Below are 14,890 nucleotides of genomic sequence, written 5' to 3'. Positions count from 1 at the left end.
ATTTCTCCTGGCAACTATTAAGGAGAAATACAACAAAACTATTGAGATAGCGAATCAGCCATGGTTCAATTGAATGGTGCAGTAAGCTTGAAGGGGCATATAACCTACTTGTTTTCCTATTTTCTATGTTTTTAATTGATGACTATCATTTATTTCAAAGGGGATTTCTATAGTTATTCAGCTGGCAAGATTCCTGAGAGCTGCTAAGCCTGTGAAAGTTTGTGTTGTACTGGTGGGTGGAAGTAACTGCTGTCAGCTTAGGCCCACACCACTGCTGGAAACTGGGACTTTAAGCAGATAAATCATGGCATTAATGTTGGTTTGGATTCAGAAATTCTGGGCCAATCTGGTTTTAAATAGTAATTTTGCCTGAGGCAGTAAACGCTCCTCATCATCTTCAAAACAGTACAACAGGATCTTTTATGCCTACCTCAGAGAATAGACACATTTGGTTTAGCATCTCATCTGAACGATATCAACTCAGATTACAGCAGTTCCTCGGTATTATTCTACTGTAGTGTTAACATAGATGTATTTTGAAGTACAAAGCTTCAATCATTGTTACTTTCTCACCCTTGAATAGCCATCATTTTGGGTTTCTACTCAAATCAAGGTCTGTGTGATAACACTGACTTAAGGAGTAACTCAATTAAGTCATGATATTTACAGACATTTGTATAATGAACTGAAAAAATCTGAAATAAAACAGAAAAATGCTAGAAATACTCAGCTGGTCAGGCAACAGGGCCAGAGAAAGAAGTAGAGTACTGAAGAAAATTAATTAAACTAAAATATTTAACTTTTCATTTCCACCAACAATGCCCAACCAACTGAACATTTAAAGCATCTTCAATTTTATTTCAAATTTCCAGCATTCGCAGTATTTTATGATTAAAAGCTCTGATCAAACAAATATTAAAGCCATAATTAGATTGCTATTTATAGTAATTTGCAGTGTTTTAATTGTCAATGCCATGGATTTACAACAAAACTTTGATAATCCATTATTTGATTGACATACCAGGGTCCCAGTTCTGCACTCCCTTTCACACATCAGGGCCCCAGTTCCCATGTTCCCTCTCACGCACTGTGGCAGCAGTTCCCACCTGCCCTTTTACATATCAGGGGTCCCAGTTCCCACTCCCCACTCCCTTTCACACACCAGGGCCCCATTACTATGCTCCCTTTCACATACCAGGGCTGATTCTGCACTCCCTTTCACACAATGGAGCCTTATTTCCTGCGTTCCCTTTCACATGCCGGGGCTCTGGTTTCATGCTTGCTTTCACACACTAGTGACATAGCTGCCGCACTCCTTTTCACACACCAGGGCCCCAAGTTCCCGCTCTCTCTTTCACTCACTGATGTCCCACAGTTCCTATGCTCTCTTTCATTTACCGGAGCCCAGTTTCGCATCTCCCAGCCCTAGTTGCTGCACTCCCTTTCGCACAGTGGGGCAACAGCTCCCATGCTTCCTTTCAAACATCAGGGCCCCAGTTCCCATGCTCCCTTTCATTCACTGTGGTCCTGGTTCCCACTCTGCCTTGAAACTTACCTTGTTCTGTTTCTCACCCTCCCTTGAAACTTACCCAGTCCTTGTTTTCCATGTTCCCTTTAACTTACCAGTTTGAATGGAAAATTTATTACTCTACTCTGCAGCATCTAAAAAAAAGTGAATTAAAAGTCTATTGGAGTATTAATACGAATAACATCCATTAGCCTGGAAAATCTACACGTCTGTAACCACAAATGTCCTGAGCATGCTGGATTAACGGAGCTTTACTGAAATATTATTTGATTCTTTAGTTCAATTATCTTTACATCAATTATTTAACATTTTCCTATAATCCTATGTGACTCATACTATTGGTATGCAGCGTTATTGTAGTACAGAATCATATAATGATTCCAGGCCTTATTCATCTGCAAAACTGTAAAGCATCCTCCCACCTGCTGTGATTCCAAACTGGCTTCCTTCAGTTTGTGCTCAGTTTCTTCTCTGTAATTTTGTAGATTTCTTACCTTCTCCTCAAGACCCTAGAAACAAAAGTAAATATTTGGGGTTCTTTAAAATTCAGAAGTTTATGATTGTTCTATGCAAACTAACTTAACAAAAGCATGGCAATGCCAATCTCTTGAATCAAATTCTATAAGATAATTAATGGCGAAAGAATTTAAAGGTAGAACAGAACTGGATCATACATTAAACTGAGGCCTAATCTCACTGTTCCAGCCATTTAGGCATTAGAGACCAGGATGATCTTTTGATGTATTTGGCAATATCTTGCTATCAAATTGTACCATCAAAACTAAAGGAACTGGTTATTCATCTAATTATGAGATTAATAACCAGAGCCATATGCAAAAAAATAATTTCAGAAACCTGTTAAGATACTTTTCTTAACTAACTCATAATGGTCACTACTAACTCAGAAAGAAAAGGCAGAAAGTACTCAATCTAACTCTGAGCTCAAAGCATAAACTACACAATCTTAACCAAACAGTTTTCAGTTTTAGAAGTCATTAGGTTACAACTTAATTAATGCCAACTGGGTATCTCACTGAACCTGAAGACAGAAAAACTGGTAGTTTCACAATTACCTCTAATGGAGGTCAGCACTAATAAGAAGGTCAATTCAGTCACTGATAGTGAGTTATCATAATTTTTGTAGGGTCAGAAAAAGTATTCCTGCTCTTTCTAGCCTCATGATAACAATCCCTAGCAAGGCAGCTCACCAGTTGGTACAAATAGATGGAGTCTGAATGTGCAAGGTTCACTCATTCTGTACAAATTACAATTGGAGTTGTATTATTGGTCCAAGGTTCCCCATTTGTACTAGCTTCCCCTTGACTGTGTGAATGTGTTGAGACTTCGATCAAAGGCCTACATGGAAATTGTCAAACTGGTCCGGGCACCAACAGGTGGCCACTCCTTTCTTCCAAAATTCAATTGCCAAATAGTCTGCAAATGAGACTGGGCACTGCTGAAATTTACTCTGAACGATACTGAACTGAATGTTCCGAAACTCATTCCACCCAATTTCATTTCATCTTCAAGTCATCCGCTGTATAAATGTTGTTCTTTATCAATCCAAATACTGAATTTGACAAAAACATTTAACACTTGTAAATTTTGTAAATAAAAATATGGAAAAAGGAGATATCCCACCTGACATTTTCTCCTCAGCTCTTGACTAAGCTCACGTTCTTTCTTTAGCTGTATTTCTTGTTGTCGGTGGAGAGACACTGCCTCATTTTGACTTTTTGCCACATTCTGAAGTTCCTCTTGTAAAATCTGCATCTCTGCCTTAAACTTTAAAATCATTTGAGACTGCGGGAGAAAAAAACACCAACAATAAAGTAGAATATAAATGATGAACAGAATAATAAAAAATTTCCATCAGGAAAACTGAAAATACTTAAATATTACCTGTCAAAGACAAGACTGAAATGAAGAGTTGTGATAGAACAATCAACACTTTCCTGCTTGGGTACAACCAAAAGAACCAAAGAAGCTTGATAATATCTTGAACAGAGCAGTACGCATGGACAACATTTCTGCTTTTGAATCTAATAGCCACATCACAAATAGATGCTGCCTGACTTATTAAACATTCCTACAATTTTTACTTTCTATTCTACATCGCCATCTGTGGCTTTAGTCTGTATAGCCTTCAGTGTGCACTGCAGCAACTCACAAGAGCACAAGAAAATAGGAGCAGAAGTAGGCTAGCAGGCCCCTCAAACCTGCCCTGCCATTCAATATGATCATGACTGATTAGGCTGGCCTCAATTCCTCTTTTGTGCCAGTTCTCCATAACCCTCAGTTCCTCGATCTTTCAAATATTTATCTACCTCCACCTGAAAATATATCTAATAGTCTGGCCTCCAGCACACTTAATATCAGAGCATTCCAGAGATTCACCACCCTCTAAGGGAAGAAATTTCTATGCACCTTAGTTTTAAATGACTGACCCCTTATTTTGTAACCATATCATCTTGTTCATGACTCTCCTACTAGAGAAAACATCTCAACATCTACCCTGCCAAGCCCCCTTTAGATTTTATGTTTATATAAATAAATACATTTTATGTTCCTCTAAACTCCAAGGAATACAGACCCAAACTATCTAGCTTCTCTTGATAGGGCAACTCTCTCATCTCAGGAAATAGCTTGGTAAGTCTGCTTTGGACTGCTCCAATGTTACTATATCCTTTTTTAGGTTAGGGGACCAAAATTGTGAACAGTATTCTAGGTGTGACCTCACTAACACCTGTACAACTGTGACAAAACCTCCCTATTCTTAAATCCCAACCCTTTTGCAATGATGGCCAACATGGCATTTGCCTTCTTTACTACTTGTTGGATCTGCCTGCTAACTTTTAGGATTCATGTAATAGAGCACTTAGATCTCTCTGAACTTCACTCACTGCAGTCTCTCTCCACTAGGGTAATAACCTGTCTTTTGATTCCTTTTACTGAAGTGCATAACCTCACACAACCTCACATTAAAATCTATTTGCCAGGTTTTTGCCTAATCACTCAATCTATCCATATCCCATTGCAGAATTACAATGCCCTTCCACATATTTGGTATTATCAGCAAATTTAGAAGGCTTACTTTCGTTCTTTCCTCCAGGTCATTAATGTAAATTGTAGACAAGTGAGGGCCAACAACCAATCCCTGGGGTACTCATTAGATACATCCCTCCAGCCTGAAAAGGACCCATTTACTCCAACTCTTTGTTTTCTATGTGACAGCCAATTTTCAATTCATGTTAACACACTTCCTCCAATACCTTGGGCCTTTAACTCATTTTGATGACACTTCTCTCTTCTGAGAAGGTCAAGTGTAGCAATGTCTGGAAATCCCACCCCAAGTCCTCACACACTACTTAAACTTGAATCTACTTCTTCCTAGGCAGTCTCTTGGAACTGAGGATGACTTACTTCCATGCCATTTCTGCGGGTTCTAAGGTGACTAACAAAGCCAATATGGGAACTGCAGACACTTCCAAAGATGGGACAGGTAATAGTTAATGGGATGGGTGGGAAAGTAGTTTGTGAGATGGTTGACTCCTTCCACTGTTTATGTAAGCCCTCTGGTGCTTCCCTGCCACCATCATCAAAGAGTAATCTCCCTTATTAAGAATTATTAGCCTACTTTATGACATGTATCATTTGTACTTTTAGCAGGTTGAGCACCCACTACTGACACTGTAGTGATGAAACTACACCTGATTCCACATACTGCAGTGGGATGGTTACCACAGGCAGCCATTTGGCCGATCAAGTCTTGCCAAGCTCTATGAAAGAGAAATCTAGGTAGTACAACTCCCCTGTTCTCTCCCCACAGCCCTTTATTTCAGATACTTATCCAGCTCCCTTTCGAACCCTATGATTGAATCTGCCTTTCCAACTAGCCAGACACTGCATTTCAGACCATAAATAAAGGTTTCCATCATGTGACTTTTAATTATTTTGCCAATTAGCTTCATTCTGTGTCCCCTGGCTCTTGACCCTACTGCCAATAGAGACAGCTTTTACCCATCCACTCTGTCTACACCCTTCATAATTTTAAATACTTCTTTGAGTTCTCTTTGCAAGTTTCTCTGTTCCATGAAGAATAACCTCAGCTTCTCAAGTCTATCCACGTAATTAAAGTCCCTAATCCTAGTAATCATTTTAGCATACATCTTCCACAACCTCTCGAGAAACTTTACATCTCATTTAGAATGTGGTGCCCATAAATGTTTTATTAAGATTATTCATGACTTCCTTGCACTGTGCACCCTTTTATAAGGCCCAGGATCTTTTGTTTAAAGCATTTTTTCAATCTGCCTTGGCACTTTCAACAAACAATGTACATATACCCCAGATATCTGTTTCTGCATTTTTTTTGGAATTGCATCTTCTAGTTTACATTATCTCTTCTCATTCTTCCTTCAGAAATGTAACATTTCATAATTGTCAGCATTAAATTCCATCTGTCCATTTCACCATTTCTTTGTTTCCTCCAAGTTTTGTGCCATCAGAAATTTGTAAATTTTGTGTCCTGTACACCAAAGTCCACATCATTAAAATATATAATTAAAATAGCAGCAGTTCTGATATAATTCTGATATTAAAATAGCAGTAGCCCTTGGAAAGTCCACTACGTACATCCCTCCAGTCCAATAAACAACCTTCCACCACTACTCTGTTTCCTGTAACTTAGTCAATTGTCTACTCATTCTGCTACATCCCCTTTTATTCCATGGCCTTCAGTCTCGATGACAAACTTATTAAGTGCATTTTATCAAATATCTTTTGGAAGTCCATTTATAGTTCATCACTTAGCAGTGAAATGATTCCAGGATTCATGTTGCCTTCCTGGTACCAGGGTCAAGGATATCACTGATCGACTGCAGAAAGTTCTGGAGGGGAAGATAAACAGCTAGAAATCCTGGTCCATGGTACAAAAGGCATGAGCAGAAAAACAGATGAGATCCTATAGGTAGATTTAAGGGTTAGGAAAGAGGTTAAGAAGCTAGATCTAGAAGCTAGACATGCCCTCTTCTCGTTACAACCTTCAGGGAGGAGGTACAGGAGCCTGAAGACCCACACTCAACGTTTCAGGAACAAGTTCTTCCCCTCCGTTATCAGGTTTCTGAACGGTCCATGAACCCACGAACTCTACCTCGTTATTCCTCATTTGCACTATTTTCTTTATTTGTTTTTTGGTAACTTATAGTAATTTTTATGTCTTGCACTGTATTGCTGCCGCAAAACAACAAATTTCATGACATATGTCAGTGATGATAAACCTGATTCTGATTCTTTAAAGGTCCCTTTAAGTATTTCTGGATCCTTTGTTTATGCCCACACAGACATAAAAAAAACTTCTATTCTGAACAATTTAGTAAATTACGAGACATTAAAGGTAACAATGCAGATAAATAAGGCCCCTGATGTCTATGTACAAACCTGCTCATTGTTCTTTTTCTGATATTGGTCTTTTATTATCTCCATCTGCTTCAAGTCAGCTTCAAATTCCTGAGCAAAAAATACAACTTATTAGTAGAAGCAAATGACAATTAGTTTTTTTTTGCTGTTTAGGGACTATTGATAAATTATTATTTAATAACTTTATAATCAAACACATTCATTTCACCTTAACCCTTCAATCAAATCCAAACACTGTGCACTCCAGGTTGACTGTATCTTATAATAATTCAGAGAAACATTACCTTATTTACACAAACAAAATACATAATCTATAGAACAACTAATTTGAAGTGTGTGACATTGCAACACATTCACAGTCGAAATATTACTTACCTCAGGATTCAGGGAATTAAAAAAAAAACAGTAAATTGCCAAACAATAATTTATTAGCAGTAATTTTTGGAAAAATTATCCATTATAGTCCTTTTTGCATTAACCAAACTGTCAGCCAATGGAATCCAGTGGTAGAGTTGGATTTGGTGAGAATCCTGCAGTTTTCACACTGGGGAATCTACCCTCAATCCTGTGTGGGTGTTTTGGTGTGTGGTAATATAGGAACACAGTAGCCAATTTGTGTGCAGCAGCAACTGTAATGATATTTTATGGAATGGTCACTGCGTTTATTGCTTGGTGGAAAAGCAAGATGGTGCTATTATAAGTTACAGGAGTTGGTTTGTGGTGTGGCAGCGTGGGTTGAGGAAGAGAAACAGGATGTTTTGACCTGTTTTGATTAAGATGCTGTCTTTCAGATAAAATGTCAAAACAAAGCTATGTCTGCCTTCTCAGAACTACATTAAATATTGAGGAAAAGTCTTATCTTTCACCCACTACAAGATCTCACTGATCCTTCTTTCCTTGCCCACTATCTTTGGTCAAAGCCAAGTGTCCCATATGAACCTAAACTTAGGTTCCAATCCAATAACCACTCTATTTCCACCACTGCAATATCACCCACATTCATAGAACATAAAACAGTACAGTAAAGGAACAGGCCCCTCGGCCCATGATGTTGTGCCAAATTAATTAAACACCTAACTAAACTAATCCCTTCTGCCTGCACAAGGTCCATATCCTTCCATTCTCTACACATTCATGTGGCGATCTAAGAGTGTCTTAAACACCTCTATTATCTTTGCCTCCACTACCACACCTGGAAGTGCAATACAGGCACCCACAACTCTCTGTATAAAAAAATTTGCCCTGCACATCTTTGAATTTACCCTCTCTCACTTCAAATGCATGCCCTCTAGTATTAGACATTTCGACCCTGGGAAAAAAGATACCAGCTGTCTACTCTATCTCTGCCTCTCCAACTTCTATCAGGTCTCCCTTCAGCCTCTGCCACTCCAGAGAAAACAACCCAAGTTTGTTGAACCTTTCCTAATAGCCACACCCTCCAATCCAGGCAACATCCTGGTAAACCTCTTCTGCAACCTCTCCAAAGCCTCCACATCCTTCCTATAATGGGGAGGATTATATACACCCTCCACTGAACCCATCTGCTGCCAAGACTCCACTTTTGCCTCTGTCATCTTTAGAATTGGCTATTCCAATGCTCTCCTGGCCTTAAATTTCAGCTCATCCAAAATGTAGAAACAATAATAGGATATTTATGCCCTCAAACCTATTGCGGTGTGCAGTGAAATCAAGGCTGGTAAATGACCTAGCACCATACACCCATATTTTTTTGCCTCTGCCACGTATCTCTCATTAATATTGGTTAAAATTCCCACTTTTAAAATTTACAACTGATCCAGCACCATTAACTTTTACAAAGAGAAATTGGATCAGGAATTGCATTTCATTGTTGTGATTCAAGTATTTTTAGAACAAAAACAATTCTTTCACAAAGTCTGTGATTTACCTTTGGGTCCTCTATTTGTCACACACACAACACAATGCGCACCCTGTGATTTTGACCCATGTATATGTAGCTTGTGGACTGTGCAGACCTTTCATGCAGAAGCCAGCCTTCACAAAACTTGGGAGACTTTCTTCACTATTACTTAAAGGAAGGTCCCTGGCCCTGGAGTTCAGCTGAGAACGCACTCAGGAAGGTTCTCTTTAGGTAAATACTAACCCAACAGAATGGCTCTTCCTTGGGTCCACCATTCTTCACTTGTTGTCACCCTTAACCCACTCTAAGAATGCAAGCCCAACACCCAGCACAATGATCTCCAGCCTGATCCCTCCATGCCAACCTCCAGTTTGATTCTTGTCATCCTCCCCTATCTCTATCTCCTGCTCAAAGTTCATAGTGTCTGCCCTCCAACCCTAATGATCTTTTCCTTAAGGTCCCAATATTTCAACTCCTTCCTTAAACTTTTCCACTACCCTCCACAGAACCTCTCTTCCCGGGACTTGAAACTTAGGAAAGCAATTTGAACAGAAAAGTGTAGTTGACTCGAGGCTTGTGAGGTATGTAATGTTACAGCAGTAGGTTGTAAACAATACAATAGTTGGCTTCTCATGCTCTGTACATTTAACGTACTTTCCAGAAACCATATTGTTTTCAGGCCTGCCAGTCTTCTGCTTCATGGAAATTTTTCCTGACATTACTCCTGAATGTGAGTCTATGCACTCTGGTCCTAGATTCGGCAACCTTTCCAAAGCACTACTGTTCATCACACCTCAATGTTTAAAACAGGTTGAAGACCAAAGGACACTGAATGACACAAATGGTGGCAGCGCAGGTCCAGATAGAGGCATGAAGACTTGCTTAGTCACAACTGATCTGTCCAGAAGAGATGTAAAGAAGATAAATGAGGAGAGAGAGGAAAAAACAATGCTGGAAATCTGAAATGAAACAGAATGCTGGAAATACCCAGCAAGCTAGGGGGTATTTGAGGACAGACAAAAACAAGTTAATCACATGTTATCGGAACTAACTATTGCAAATTTGGAAGGCTGTTTACCTGAAATTGTCGATTTCCATGCCAGGTTTTGATGCTGTAACATGCCTAATCAGAGGTTGAAATCCAGTTGCTTGAGCTAATGCTGGGCTTTGTTGGAACAGTGTAAGAAGACAAAGCCAGAGAGGCCAAAGTGAAAGTGGGATAGAGAATTAAAGTGCCAGGCAACTGGAAGCTTACAGAGTCACCCTGACAAACTGAATGGAGGTGTTCTGCAGTGACCTCATTTGCGTTTGGTTTCTCCAATGTAGAATAGAACATATTGTAATCACCAAATTCAATACACTAAATTGGAAAAAGTACAGTGCTTCATGGAGTCATAGAGCCGTATGGTACAGAAATGGGCTCTTCAGCCCACCACGTTCATGCTGAACTTTTAGCCCATCTACACTAAAACTTGCTTCAATTGAAAAGTATGTTTGTGTCCCTGGATGGTGAGAAGGGGTAATAGGACATGTGCTGCATTTCCTGTGGTTGCATGGGAAGATGTTGAGAGAAGGGGAGAGGAATTTCAATAGCAGTGTGAGAGCTTCTTCACCAAAAGAATTGCAGTGGTTCAACGTGGTTCACCACCACCTTCTCAAGGGCAATGAGGGAAGGGCAATAAAGCCTGTACTTGCCAGCAATTGCAAACCCTGAAAAATGAATACATTAAAAATATGATACGTTTCAGATAATAAAGGAGTGAGTTTATGGAACTAGCATTTTCATTGTTAGAAACATGAATATTTTGGAGAGAGGCCAAATTTGAATAACCTAATCTTTTTTTAATACATTTGCACATAGGTAACAAATATTATGAGACATACCTTGATTCTTTCTGTATTTTGAACAGCAGCTTTTTTGGTCTCCAGATGGTGTTTCAGCTGTGTTTTCTGATCTTTGATCTTTGCCTTCAAACATTTTATGTTCTTCTCAGATTCAGTAACTTTCAGTCGTAATTCTCTATTAGCTCGTGACAGTTCTGCAGATTTGGATGTGGTTTCATCAAGGGCTTTTCTAAGCTGAAGTTAAAAAATATTTACAAGTTAATGTGACTGATAGATTTTGCAGTTACATTTATTCAATAGATTCATATTTTAATTGTGTCTGGGGTTGTGTTACACCCAAAGGTACTATTTAACTTTCCTGCTCAAGGTGGATTAAAATCACATGGGCACTCAGAATAACATGGGCTCCTTCAAATTCCAAAAGGGTGTTGTGAGAGTACTTGTTTCTGGGATAACCATGCCATTTGATATTTTACTGAGGGTATATGTATTCCAGAATTACATGCAGCTGGTGGGTCCTAATCTTAATCAAGCATTTTGAGTTCTAGCATTTTCTTTTATTTCAGATTTCCAGCAACTACGGTGTTCTGCGGCTCACAATTCCTGCATGTTGTTTGTGTTTATTTCTCTAACTGTACTATTCATCTCTCTCTATTTAAACTCCTTCAGCTGGATCACCTAAAAGGGGGAGAGGGAGAGGGAAAGGGAGGAGGGTGCATGGAAGGAAAGTAGAGGTGGGGAAAGGTGGGCTGGTGATGAGAGGTGGAAGGGGCAATGCACATACATGGATCACTGAAGCGTTGTGGATGTTTTAGAAAATAATCATGAAGACTGCTTTTATATTGGAGAGACTGGGACAAGCAAATAGCAGCTGTGCCACAGTTATAGCAAGCTCTAGTTAGACCAAAGCTGGAGTACTGAGAACATTTCTGGCCACTACAAGTTAGAAAGAATATATTTCATTTTGAAGGAGTGCAATATAAAGTAACACAAGAGAGAGTGCAGATGCTGGAAATCTGGAGCAACACTCACAAAATGCTGGAGAAACTCAGCAGGTCAGGCAGCATCTACAGAGAGAAATGAACAGTCGACATTTTGGGCTGAGACCCTTCATCAGGGCTGGGAAGAAAGAGGGCCGAAGCCAGAATAAAAGGGTGGAGTGAGAGGAAGGAGCATGAGCTGGCAGGTGATAGGTGAATCCAGGTGAGGGGGAAAGGTAGGCAGGTGGGGAAGGGGGGGGGGGGGAGTGGGAATGATGTGAGAAGCTGGGAGGTGATAGGTGGAAGAATATAAATTAACAGCCTTGATACCTGAATTCCAAATGGTTAAATCAAATATTCTCCCTTTGAGCAAGGTTGGTGAGGCTTCCTTCCAGAAGTAGCTAATTACATTGCATTTCCTCCTGTGAGAGACCAGCTGATGAGAGTATCCATATTTCTGGGATTGAAAGGTATGCAACAGTGCAGGATCCCAGCAAAAACATACATATTTCCTTGCTAATACTAGATATCAGATCAGTCATTTACCACAAACAAAAGAGATTCCACTCCCTCAATATCTTACTGGTAAAGGGTACAAACTAAAGGAGCCTGATATTCTTGTGCTGCAACTTCAGTAATTAAGTGTTACATCATGGCTGAACCTAAAAGTGTACAGAAGAAATTGGCAACAGATCTATGATGGATAAGATTCTGATCAGATTCTGGATAAGAAAAGTTCTGAGCAAAGCGATCAGCCAAGTTGGTTTCAGATTTCTCCATGCTCTTTGTTTCTGAATAGAGGATTTTTGGCAGGTTTCACAAAGGATTGAGCTTTTCATTGTGCATATGTATCAGCCTTTCTCCTAACTTGCCTGGGGTCTCAGGTACAAGAGAATTCTGCAGCAGCAGACCTTTGTTATAAGACTATTGAACAGCTCCCGAGTACAATAAGATGGATTTATCAATTTACCAATTTGATGAAAACATCTGTTGGCCCATTTCACACCACATGCTTAATGCACATTTCTAAGCACTCAAGAAATTTAAGCTTGGGTTTAGCTTAATTGGAGTGGAAATTTATCCACTTTGAGGTTTTGCCCTAGATTCTGATGGATTCTCAACCTCAGCAAAACATTCACGGAATTTTGCCTTCCAAAAACCTACTGCTTAGAGATCAATTTTCAAAAGTTGTCTCGTTTTGTAAAATATTCTGTCAGAATAATAATTACTCAGACAATTAAGTAATATACATTTACATAGTTCTTAAATTTTCTTTCCCTTAAAGTCTAGTTTATGACGTAACTCAAACATGTCTTACCCACAGCTGTGTAACTTATTGGATACTTGAACGTGAGTACTATTTTCCACCAGAAGTTTTGAATCAGACAATTATAAATATATTTGAAGGAAACCAAAAAGTACCTTATTACTATTACTTTGTTTCTGAAGACTTTATGCACTCATTTACTCAGTTCCAGTATCTTTAGCTTTTTTTTTAAGAAAGATAGAATGGTGATTATCTTACTTCTATTATTTCTTTCTGACTGGCTTTCCGTGCAACCTCTCTCTCACTTTGGAATTGTTTTTTCAAAGTTTCAATTCGTTCATTGAAAATTTTGGACTCCATTTTTGCACTCTCAACTTCTTGTTCTCTGCAGAATTTTTATGTTAGGAAGAAGGAGCAATAAAAGATTAAAATATTGTTGGGTGTAATGTATAGTTATCATCACCATACAGTTCAAAATTGTAGCAGCTATAACCAACATATGCCTTCATCTAGGCCCAGACAGCTGGTAGAGGTCAGGTTAAACAACTGACACACAGAGACACAAGAGATTCTGCAGATGCTGGAATCTGGAGCAACACACACAAAATGCTGGAGGAACTCAGCAGGTCTCAGTGAAACAACTGGTCTTACCAAACCTATCTTCAATGCCATTTGATTGTACGAAAGTGGTCAAGCAAAACCAAGATCAATGAAGCTCAAGGACGGATATCCCTCTAATGACTGGATTCATAGTTCAATAGAGTGGATGCCAATTTGCATAACTCCAAAATATTACTGCAGACACAAATGACTGCAGATGCTGGAAATCTGGAGCAACAACAAAGTGCTGGAGGAACTCAGCTGGTCGGGCAGCATCTATGGAGGGAAATGGACAGCCGATGCTTCGCGTTGAGACCCTTCATCAGGACTGGAAAGAGGGAAGAAGCCAGTACAAAAGGGTGGGGGGAAGGGGTGGAGCAAGAGCCAATGGGTGATTGGTGAGAGGGGGAAGATAGGCAGGTGGAGGAGGGGGAGATACAGATGATGTAAGAACCTCGGAGGTGATAGGTGGAAGTAACAAAGGTCTGAAGAAGATGGAATCTAATAGGAGAGCACTGTGGACCATGGAATAAAGAGAAAGAGGTGAGGAGGGGAACCGGAGGGAGGAATGTGTGGGTGATGGGGAGATCGAGAAGGTGAGGGAGGGGAAAGGAGAAGGGAGCCGATGAAATGAAGGAAAACAAAGGGGAGACAAAGGGGGCTTCTCCTCTCTTTCTTTCCAGTCCTGATGAAGGGTCTCGACCCAAAACGTTGACTGTCCATTTCCCTCCACTGATGCTGCCTGACCCGCTGAGTTTCTCCAGCATTTTGTGTGTTGCTGCAAAACATTACAGCAGGTGTTTCTCAGGGCAGTATTATCATGTAAAACACTTTCAGCTGTTTGAACCTCTGTCATTAAGTCAGGTGTTAGGTTCTTTTCTGATGATCCCATTCATGATCAATGAGGTAGTCCACAGCCAATTTACAGCAGGAGATGGATGGCTTCCAGACTTCAGCTGAAGAATGGCAGATAGATAACATGCTACATAAATTCCACACAACAAACATTTCCAAAAAAGTACAGGTCCATCCAAAGGCAATACTATCACTAATCCCCTGCAAAAATATCCTGGGAATTATCACTGGTAGAAGATCAACAAAAACAGTAAGAGGCTGTAATTTAATAATTATTTCTATTTAAGAATTATGAAGATGATCAGGGAAATGAAACTTTTCCTTAAAAAAATCTCCTGAGCATTGCGTAATGGTGAATAGTTTGGTTACCTGTAGTGAATGAGAACAGTTAAAGAACAGCAACCAGATCAACAAATATAGCAATTGTAACAGAAGATATCTCACATCTTTTTACAATGTGGGAAGAGGAGGGAAAATTAAAAGGGATAAAAATCAGGAATTCAGTCATGACATAAGAG

General features: G+C 39.6%; 1 protein-coding gene across 1 annotated transcript in view; it reads right to left on the bottom strand.

The window, feature by feature from the left end:
• The window catches only part of ccdc150 (coiled-coil domain containing 150), a 72,135-nt gene that overhangs the window by 5,147 nt on the left and 52,098 nt on the right, over nucleotides 1-14,890 (bottom strand). The window contains exons 20-24 of the mRNA XM_052018618.1: nucleotides 13,176-13,302; nucleotides 10,710-10,904; nucleotides 6,968-7,036; nucleotides 3,170-3,331; nucleotides 1,951-2,037 (exon numbers count right to left, since the gene is read on the bottom strand). Of these exons, the coding sequence (XP_051874578.1) occupies nucleotides 1,951-2,037; nucleotides 3,170-3,331; nucleotides 6,968-7,036; nucleotides 10,710-10,904; nucleotides 13,176-13,302 (640 nt within the window). The remainder of the gene's footprint in view (nucleotides 1-1,950; nucleotides 2,038-3,169; nucleotides 3,332-6,967; nucleotides 7,037-10,709; nucleotides 10,905-13,175; nucleotides 13,303-14,890) is intronic.

This window comes from Pristis pectinata, chromosome 6, assembly GCF_009764475.1.
Source record: "Pristis pectinata isolate sPriPec2 chromosome 6, sPriPec2.1.pri, whole genome shotgun sequence".
Classification (NCBI taxonomy): domain Eukaryota; kingdom Metazoa; phylum Chordata; class Chondrichthyes; order Rhinopristiformes; family Pristidae; genus Pristis; species Pristis pectinata.
Note: the sequence above shows the minus strand (reverse complement) of the source record. Positions and strands in the feature narration are given on the sequence as shown.